Source organism: Pithys albifrons, chromosome 30, assembly GCF_047495875.1.
Source record: "Pithys albifrons albifrons isolate INPA30051 chromosome 30, PitAlb_v1, whole genome shotgun sequence".
Lineage (NCBI taxonomy): Eukaryota > Metazoa > Chordata > Aves > Passeriformes > Thamnophilidae > Pithys > Pithys albifrons.
The window spans coordinates 1,778,827-1,788,015 of NC_092487.1; the positions used below are offsets into that span (position 1 = coordinate 1,778,827).

General features: G+C 67.3%; 3 protein-coding genes across 5 annotated transcripts; all 3 read right to left on the reverse strand.

Annotated features, from left to right (window-relative positions):
• Nucleotides 1-359: 359 nt before the first annotated feature.
• On the reverse strand, nt 360-2,630 carry PMVK (phosphomevalonate kinase). The gene is made up of 5 exons (XM_071579405.1): nt 2,514-2,630; nt 2,323-2,386; nt 1,034-1,186; nt 836-965; nt 360-622 (listed from the first exon to the last, which is right to left on the reverse strand). The coding sequence occupies exons 1-5, from the start codon at nt 2,594-2,596 to the stop codon at nt 486-488; spliced, it is 567 nt and encodes a 188-aa protein (XP_071435506.1). The 5' UTR covers nt 2,597-2,630; the 3' UTR covers nt 360-485.
• Nucleotides 2,631-3,405: 775 nt separating this feature from the next.
• On the reverse strand, nt 3,406-7,039 carry PBXIP1 (PBX homeobox interacting protein 1). Of its 2 annotated transcripts, XM_071579381.1 has the most exons (11): nt 6,978-7,039; nt 6,369-6,447; nt 5,983-6,094; nt 5,847-5,899; nt 5,586-5,730; nt 5,290-5,505; nt 5,184-5,207; nt 5,028-5,101; nt 4,816-4,941; nt 3,747-4,732; nt 3,406-3,666 (listed from the first exon to the last, which is right to left on the reverse strand). In XM_071579381.1, the coding sequence occupies exons 2-11, from the start codon at nt 6,426-6,428 to the stop codon at nt 3,609-3,611; spliced, it is 1,854 nt and encodes a 617-aa protein (XP_071435482.1). In that variant the 5' UTR covers nt 6,429-6,447; nt 6,978-7,039; the 3' UTR covers nt 3,406-3,608. The 2 variants fall into 2 exon arrangements, with proteins under 2 accessions (XP_071435482.1, XP_071435483.1); XM_071579382.1 differs by lacking the exons at nt 5,983-6,094; nt 6,978-7,039 and having other exon boundaries at nt 6,369-6,433.
• Nucleotides 7,040-7,178: 139 nt separating this feature from the next.
• PYGO2 (pygopus family PHD finger 2) lies at nt 7,179-9,110 on the reverse strand. 2 transcript variants are annotated; one of them, XM_071579605.1, is made up of 3 exons: nt 8,926-9,110; nt 8,792-8,841; nt 7,179-8,718 (listed from the first exon to the last, which is right to left on the reverse strand). In XM_071579605.1, exons 1-3 carry the CDS (start codon nt 9,047-9,049, stop codon nt 7,645-7,647), a joined length of 1,248 nt encoding a protein of 415 aa, XP_071435706.1. In that variant the 5' UTR covers nt 9,050-9,110; the 3' UTR covers nt 7,179-7,644. The 2 variants fall into 2 exon arrangements, with proteins under 2 accessions (XP_071435706.1, XP_071435707.1); XM_071579606.1 differs by having other exon boundaries at nt 8,792-9,103.
• Nucleotides 9,111-9,189: the final 79 nt, after the last annotated feature.

The window sequence follows — 9,189 nt, forward strand, 5'->3', positions numbered from 1 at the left end:
GTGGGGGTCAGAGTGATGGTAGACCCAGAGTATGGGATATATAGGTATAGATACATACACATAAGGGTCCTGATCCCCCTCTACAATCCTGCAGCCCACCCCCCACCCCAGGCCATGCCCAGCTGTTGCAGGAGAGGAGCGGATATTAGAGTAGGAGCTTGGGAAGCAGAGATAATCCGTAGGGAATTGGCTGCTGGAAACCTTAATAAAAGACACCATTAAGCATCCAGCTGGTGACCCCCCTGCCCAGGCAGAAGGAATTAAACTGCACCTCTGCCCCCCCAAAAGCTGGTGAAACCATGGCGGGGGCGGGCATCGCTTGCGTGTCCCTCTCCCAGAAATGAGACTCAGCCCCAGTGTGGCAGTGGTTCTCCATGTCAGAGCTTTATTCCAGAACAGGAAGTGCTGCCAAGAGGTGGAGAGGGGGATGCTGGGGGGGCTGGCGAGGGGATGCCGGCCCCAAGCCTCAGTGGGAGGACAACAACCTATAGGCTTCTGTGGAGTGACTGCAGAAGCATCTCCAGCTGCTCATCCAGGGCCAGCTCATCCCCATTGTTGGTGATCACCCAGTCGAAGGTCACTCCCTGGTCCAGGCCGCACTCAGACTCGGCATCATCCACTCCTGGCAGCAGCAGAGCCCAGGGAGGCCCCGAGGACAGTCACAATCTGTTGGTCTGTCCCCTGCACCACGGCCTCACCCCCAGATCTGGAGGGCTTGATCCAAAGCCTCTGGCTCCCACTGTCAAGGAATGGCAGGGGAGGCAGCAGACCCGTGCCCATGGGGCAACCCTGGCTTTGGTGCTGTGTTTGGGGAAGCTGCCCCTCGCTTGCTTACCAGTGACAAAGACCCAGTTCCTCCTCTTCCTCGTCTCCTCCGTAGCCACCACCCGCACGGTCTGCACCACGTCCCCATAGACGTCCCGGAACCACTCCACATCTGAGAGGCGCCGTGTGTCACTCACCACCTGCGTGGGGGCTCCATCAGCACCCACCCTGCACCTCTGGCACCCCCGGTGCCCCCACAGAGGCTCACCCACACCGGCTGCACCGCCCCCTCCACCGCTGCCCGGCAGAAGAAGCCGGGGTCGGCGTGGCGTTTCTCCTCGCCCCAGCGGATCATGTCCTGCCGGAACGTCTCCTTGTAGGCACTGGCGTCCAGGAGCCGCTGGAAGTCGAGGCCATGCTCCTGTGGGGAGAGGGGATCAGCGGGCATGACCTGGGCCATGGAGCATGGCATGGCACAGCACGGCATGGCACGGCAAGGTGCGACACGCCGTGGCTCAGCACAGGCGGCGTGGCACAGCATGGCATGGCTCAGTACGGCACAGCATGGCATGGCTCAGTATGGCGCAGCATGGCATGGCTCAGTACGGCACAGCATGGCATGGCTCAGTACGGCACAGCATGGCATGGCTCAGTATGGCACAGCATGGCATGGCTCAGTACGGCACAGCATGGCATGGCTCAACACGGCACAGCATGGCATGGCTCAGTACGGCACAGCATGGCATGGCTCAGTATGGCACAGCATGGCATGGCTCAGTATGGCACAGCATGGTATGGCTCAGCACGGCACAGCATGGCATGGCTCAGTATGGCGCAGCATGGCATGGCTCAGTATGGCACAGCATGGCATGGCTCAGTATGGTGCAGCATGGCATGGCTCAGTATGGCGCAGCATGGCATGGCTCAGCACGGCACAGCATGGCATGGCTCAGTATGGCGCAGCATGGCATGGCTCAGTACGGCACAGCATGGCACACCTTGAGACAAAGTGGTACAGCATGACCGTGGGACGGCACAGCATGTCCTGACATGGCCTGGCGTGGCATGGCGTGGCATGGCGCAATTCAGCACAGCATGGCAAAGCATTGCATGGCACAGCATGGTGTGGCAGTGCACGGCATGGCTTGGCATGGTGTGGTATGGCATCAGCAGGGGAAGGCACAGCTCAGTGTGGTACAGCATGGCATGGTGGGGAGAGCCACAGCGTGGTGCAGCATGGCATTGCTTGGCACAGCTCGGCACGGTGTGGCACCGCACGTCACAGTGTTGCAAGGCATGAGTGTGGGTGGGCACAGCACGGCACAGCTCGGCATGGTGTGGCACTGCACGGCACTAAATGGCACGGCACGGCACGGCACAGCTCGGCACGGCGTGGCACTGCACATTACAGTGTTGTAAGACATGAGTGTGGGTGGGCACGACACGGCACGGCACAGCTCGGCACGGCGTGGCACTGCACGTCCCATGTGGCACGGCGTGAGCGTGGCCCAGCACGGCACGACACAGTGTCCCGGCACAGCTCGGCGGGCACAGTACCTTGGCGTACTGCTCCTTGAGGGGCGCGGAGAGGCGCAGGATGGTGCAGACGTCGGGGCCCAGCCTGCGGGAGAGCGGGCAGCGGGACTGGCACGGGAACCGGCTCCACTTGGCCGAGTCCCGGCCTCCCTGTCCCCCGGTACCGGCCCCGCCCCCAGCCCGCCCGGAACCGGCCCCGCCCCGCCCGGTACCGGCTCCGCAGCTCCTCGGCCACGAAATCCTTCCCCGATTTCCTCTTCCCGCTCAGCAACAGCACCACGCGCGGAGCCGCCATGGGCGCCTCGGCCCCGCCCCGGTCCGCTCTGACCCCGCCCCGGTCCGCTCTGGCCCCGCCCCCGCCCCGCTCTGACCCCGCCCCGGTCCGCTCTGACCCCGCCCCGGTCCGCTCTGGCCCCGCCCCGCCCCGCTCTGACCCCGCCCCGGTCCGCTCTGGCCCCGCCCCGCCCCGCTCTGACCCCGCCCCGGTCCGCTCTGATCCTGCCCCGCCCCGCCTCGCTCTGATCCCGCCCCGCCCCTCTGGCTCCGCCCCGCCCCGCCTGGCCCCGCCCCCGCCCCCCGGCGCCCTCTGCAGGGCGGGTCTGGCCCCGCAGCTCCGACCCCCGCACCCCCCAGGCCAGGACGCGCTCGCCCTCCCCGCCGCACTCTGTACCCCGGCACACCCCTGCCCCCTTCCTCTCCCTTTCCTCAGGCGCCCCATTTGCTCCTCACACACCCCATTCTCCTCTGAACCCCCCCTTTCCCCAGCATCTTGTTCCTCCCAACGCTCCCTCTTTCCCCCCAGCTTCCCCCAACACCGTCTCTTCTCCCCCAGCAGCTCCCTTCCCCTCCAATGCCCGCTATTCCCCTTTGCCTCCCCTTTTCATCTGCACTCCCTCTCCCCCAGCACCTCTTCTTCCCTCCTGCACTCTCTTCCCTCCCAGCACCCCCTTCTTTGCCCCACCACACCCCATGCCCCTTTGCTCTCTCCTCCTCAGTCTCCCTATTCTTCCTCTAAATGTCCCCTTTCCCCAGGAACCTCTTCCCTCAGCACCCTCCCTCTCTGCCCCCCACAGCATCCCCTTTTTCCCCACACTCACACAGCTCTGCCCAGCAGTGACTTTATTCATGGTGACAGTCAAGCATCACACAGTGCATTGGTCAGGGACCTGACCCTACTTGGCCCTACAGGGTGCAACGGTAGCTCCCAGCCCTGCAAAAGCAGCCCATGGGGAGCCCTTGCGTGGGAGCGCTGGGTGAAGGCTGTGGTGAGGAAACCATCCTGGCACACCACAGAGCTGGCCCCGGCTCTACCCCCGTGTGCCGCGCTGCTGTGGGGCTCTCCGGCCCCACTCATTCCCGGGTGTGCTGCAAGAGAAGGGGAAGTGGGATGGGGTGCCATGGAGGGAAATCCCCTGCGACCCCCAGCACCACCTGCCCCAGCTCACCCACTGTAGTGCTGTAGCATGTACTCCTCAAAACCATCAGCCGCTTTCTTGTCACCCCCCTCCTGCCAAGCGACCTCCTCCAGCAGCTCCTCCACGTCATCCACGAAGTCGACAAACCGCAGGCGGTCATGGGCAAAGACCCCGTCGGCCCCAAAGACCCCGTCCAGCTGTGCTGCCAGGCCCCCAAAGCGCCCCCTCAAGCCCAGACGCCCCATGAAACTCTCTAGCAGCTGCAGGAACTGCGCCTTCTGCACTGGCTGCAGTGCAGTGCCCAGCACTTCCCGGCCCTCCTTGCGGGCGCAGTCGGCCACCCCTGAGCAGCCCTGCGGTGCCCGGTACCGCTCGAGCAGGGGCAGCTCACGGGAACCGTGCTGGGGGCGGCTGTGAGACGGCTTCCCCCAGGTTTTGCCTGGCTTGTGTTCATGGGGGGTCCGGGCATCCTTCCTGTGTCCGTGGGATTTGCCATGCTCTCTCTTCTCCCGCTCGTGAGGGGTCCCGCTGGTGCTATGCTGCTTGTGCTGCTTGTGCTGTCTGCTCTGTTTCTCCACCTTAAATGGCTTCTTCCAGGGTGTGGGGGAGGACCTGGCCCCCTCTGCCTCCAGCAGCTGGGCCAAGCGCTGCTCCACGGTGCTCAGTTCCTCCACAAACCCCTCAAGATCCCCAGAGCCCCGCACACGCTCCAGGGCGTTCCCCAGCTCCTGCCGCAGCAAACCCAGCTCACCGTGCCACCGTGCCGCAGCCTTGCCACACGCTGGGGCACCTGTGGCACGGGGCTGCTCTGCTGTTGGCTCCCCGGGACTGCCCGGTGCCCCCCTGGCCTGCAAGCGCTGCAGCTCAGCCCGAGCGTCGCGCAGGGCGCTGCCCTCCCGCTCCAGCGCCGCGCGCAGCCGCGCGTTCTCCGCGGCCAAGCTCTGCTGCTGCGCCCCCGCCGCGGCCGCCTCGCCCTCGCTCCTGTGCAGCAGCGCCCGCAGCTCATCCTTGTGGGCCTGAGGCAGCGGTAGCGAGCTGTGAGAAAGGTGGGAGCAGGAGAGCATCACCAGGACACAACACTGGGACACCAGGCACTCACCTGCAGCTCCGCCTGCATGAGCCGGATCTCCTGGTTCTCCTTGGCCAGCTTGTCCAGGAGTTGGCTCATGGACTGCACGCCCTCCGGGTCCCCAGTATCTGGCAGAGGAGGCTTCTGCTGCGAGTCCTGGGGGACAGGAAGGTTGGGAGCCCCACGGAGGGGGTTGGGACACTCCCTGACCTCACTCAGCCCTGTTCAGGACCCCTTCTTACATTGCTGTCGGGGGACAGCAGCAACTCCTGCTCTCCAGCAGCCAAGTCCCAGCTCCCCACGCTCTCCACTGGGCCTGCAGAGGAGGACATGGGTCTGAATGTCCAGGCCACTGCAGGATGTGCCCCTGCTCAGGCGGGATAGTTCCACATACTCACCATTTGCTGGGTCATAGATGCCACCTGGGGAGAGGAGAAGACAATGAGGGGGATATCTGGACCACACACTGTCCTTGGGCCCTCAGCCACCGGGACCCCCACTCACCAGTGAGGATCAGCAGCCCCACAGCCACCAGTGCCAAGGCACCCAGAAGGTACTTGCTCATGCTGAGCCCATCCTCTCCACCAGTGTCTGGTGTCCCCCGGTGTGGGGCAAGGGTGCCAGTGGGTGGGCCAGGATGGGCCTTGTGGCCTTGTCGCTGCCGCAACCCCTCTGTGTCATTGTCACTGCTGGTGCAGCTCCCATCCTCCACTGGTGGCCCTGATGGGAGACCAGGGAGGGTCTGTCTCTAGCACTCTTAGAACAGATTCCCCCAGGACAGTCCCCTGCGAGGTCCTGACCTGCTTTGAGGGTGTCAGGGCAGGATTGTGGCTCAGCCTCAGCATCAGATTCCTTCTGCTCATCACCTTCTGTCACACTGGGCTCTGTGGAGCCGTCTGGGGCAGGCACTGCCTGTGACCTGGGGCCCATGCACTCCTCTGGGTCCTGCAGACACAGGTGCTTGTGTGTGGGGTGTCCCTGTGGGAGGACCAGCCCACTGGTTCTGGCTCACTCCCAGCTGCCCAGCACCCCCAGTCCTGGCTCACTCCCTGCCCGCTGACCTCGGGCGGTGGAGTCCGGCCAGGAAAGGTGGTGGCACCATTGGTGGTCACGGCTGGGGAGAAGCAGAGCATGGGGGTAAGGCAGTGGCAGAGGTGGTGACACCAGGCCTGCCCCATCCCCATGGAGGCTGCCTGCCTGTGGCCGTGTCCTGGCTGCCTTCATCCTCCTCCTCCTCCTGTGGTTCCTCATCCTCAGCCCCGTGGCAGGTTGACTCCTGTTCTGGACCCACCGTGTCAATGGGCAGACCCTACGGGAAGGGGGAAGACACATGGGGTGACAACTTCAACCCCAACTTCCATGTGCCTCACTCTGCCCACAGTCCTGGGCAGGCTCTGAGGGTCTGCCCAGAGGGTCCCAGGAGGTGGGGTGCTGCCTTGTCTCCAGCCCTGGGGGTTCTGCCCCGGGATTCCCAGCCCTAGGGTGGTGGCCCAGGGGTCCCCAGGCACGGGGTCGCCTGTTCTGGGATGTTGCCCTGTAGATGCCCAGCAGCGGGATCTGCCCTGGGAGCCCTCGGCCCTCACCTCACTGCCCGCCAGCACCCAGCTGCTCTCTGAATCTCGGGATTCCGATTTCTCTGCCATGGGGACAGCCCAGAGACACCTGCAAGGAGACGGACGGACAGCGGGACATGACCCGGCTCTCGGTCATGTCACCACCGGGATGTGACCAGGAGAGCCATGGTCCCGGTGCCAGCCAGTCACCAAGCGATGCCTGTGGTCGGGGACCCGCCGGGACTTTCACGGAGTCGCCCCGGAGACTGGTCTGTCGCGCCGCCCCCACTGACAGCAGCGGCCCCCGCGGGGTATTTTTAGTCGGTGACGCCGCCCGGCAGGTGGACGGGCCGGGGGGGACGCGGGGCCCGGCGTGGGGACACCGCGAGACGCGGGGCCCGGCGTGGGGACACCGGGGGCCCCGATCGAGATCCCACCACCCCAAAGCAAAGCAGCGGCACCGCGAGGGGGATCTCGGGCAGCTCCCGCCCCCTCCCCTCCCCCAGCCTCCCGGGACCCAGAACCGGCTCGGGGGTGACGACCCTGCCGGTGACATCTCCCTCCCCTCCGCTCCACGCCGCTCTCGGTGGGCTCGGCCGAGCTGCGCCCGCGCCTCCCGGCCCCGCACGGCCCCGGTACCGGCACCCGCCGCGTCCTACGCGAACTTCCCCGGGGCCGCTCGGGACGGGGCGCGCACGTGACGCGGGCAGCCAACGGGAGCGCGCGGGGGGCGGGACGGGCGCACGGAGCCCCGCCGGGACCGGACAAACCCCTCCCTGCCCCCCCATGGTGCCAGACACCGACAACCCCGGGCACCCCTCTCGGACACACACCGACACGCGCGTTTCAGAGTTTTATAGCGACGGTACAAAAGTTTCCATTAACGACTGGATAAAACGGAGGGACCTGGGGCAGGGGAGTGGGAAGCGGGATGATCCCGAGCACCGGGATGGGGAGCAGGAGGCACCGGGACCGCCCCGTGAATGTAGGCGGGGCACCGGGAGGAGTCCCTTGCAAGGGCACTGACCTGACTGGCCAGTGCCGAGGGGCACCAGGAAGCCTCAGCCCCTCCGGGCCAGTACATCGGGGCCAGAGCCTTCCCTGCAGCAAAGGGCTGGCGGCGGCACGGCCAGCACCGTCCCGGGGCCCCCGGTGGGTCCCAGTGGCAGGTGGAGCCCGGGGAGCAGCCACGGCCAGTGCACGGCAGTGCCTCTCTGGCTGGCAGGGGCAGGGGTGACAGCTATGAAAAAAGGGGGTTTGGTCCTAAATCAGCGTGGGATGCTGTACACGGTGGCAGGAGGGTGGCTTAGCCGTCGTTGGCGGCCACCAGCTGTCCCATGCCCTCCCGGATGTAGACCGACTGGATCTCCTTGGTCTTGAGGCAGAAGTCACAGGCCCAGACGGCAGAGGCCTCGGTGGTGAGCAGCCCGTAGGCGTTCTCCGTCATGCCCGTGCACTCCCGGTGGAACCACTTCTGGCAGGAGGCCTCGCACAGGATGGCGTCCTGGTCGTCGTTGACCTCGTTGCGGCAGGCCCCGCACGGGTACACGAGCCCCGGCGGTGGCTGGTGCCCCGAGGAGCCGCCGGCCTTGCCCGGGGGCGGCAGCGGGAGGCTGTTGGTCTCGGGGGTGCCGGTGCCGCGGCCGGTGCTGCTGGGGGCAAAGCCGGGCTGTGCCCCGTTGACGGCGGCGGGGGAGCCCGAGTGCTGCTCCGGGGCGAAGGTGCTGGGGGGTGGGTTCTTGCCGCCCTCGTCGCCGGCGGCGGGGAAGGCGGGGTCGGCCCCGGGGAAGGGACTGGCGGTGGGCGGCAGCGGGGGCATGTTCTGCCCGGGACGCTGCATGGGCGATTGTCCAAAGAGGTTGCCGGGCTGGCTGAAGCGCTGAGCCACCGCCGGTCCCCCGGGGGGGTTGAGGGCTGGCCCGGGGCCCATGTCCCCCCGCGAGGGCTGCCCCATGGTGGGGGAGATCATGGGCCCAAAGCCTGCGACAGGCCCCTGCATGAGCTGCCCCATGGGAGGGCTGAAGTTCTGTCCGAGGGGCTGGCTGAAGGGCTGCCCGGCGAAGCTCAAGCCGCCGGGCTGCACGTAGCTGGGATTCTGGGGGGGCATGCTGAAGGCCGGGCCCATCTGCCCGGGGGCGAAGGGCGGGGGCTGCCTCCGCAGGGGCTGGGGTCCTCCGCCGTAGCCGGGAGGCACCTGCGGCGACATTCCCCCCTGCACGCGGAAACCGCCGAAGGGAACGGGGCTGCCCAGGAAGGGGGCGGGGGCCGCCCCCACCTTGGGGGCCCCGAAGTCATCCTCGAAGGGGTTGGAGGCCACCAGGTGGTCCACCATGGGGGTGGGCGGCGGGGCGAACTCCGAGAGGTGCGAATAGGCGGGGCCCTGCGGGGAGAAGGCGGCGGTCAGCGCTGCTGCGGCCTCCCCGGCCCCCGCGCCGCCCCGAGCCCGGCCCTACCTGCGTGTTAGACTTGCGACGCTTCTTCTCGGGGCTCTTCATCTGCAGCCCTGCGGGGACAAGCGGGGCCGTGTCAGCGGAGCTGAGGCGACTCCCACCAACCCACCCACCCACCCCGGGCCGCCCGCGCTCACCTGCCTTCCCCTGCTTGCGGCCGGGCCCGCCGGCGGCGGCGCTGCCCGCAGGGTGCGGGGGCCCCGGCGGGGGCGGCGGGGCCGGGCCGGGCCCCTCCAGCTTCTCTGCGTGCGGGGCCGCCATGGCCCTCACCGCGCGCGCGCCGCCGCCATGGCCCCGCCGGAACCGGAACCCGCGTGGGGCCAATCACGGCGCGCGGGGGCGGGGCAAGGGGCGCGCGTCAATCACCGCGACCCCCCCCCCCCCCGATCTTGGGCCGGACG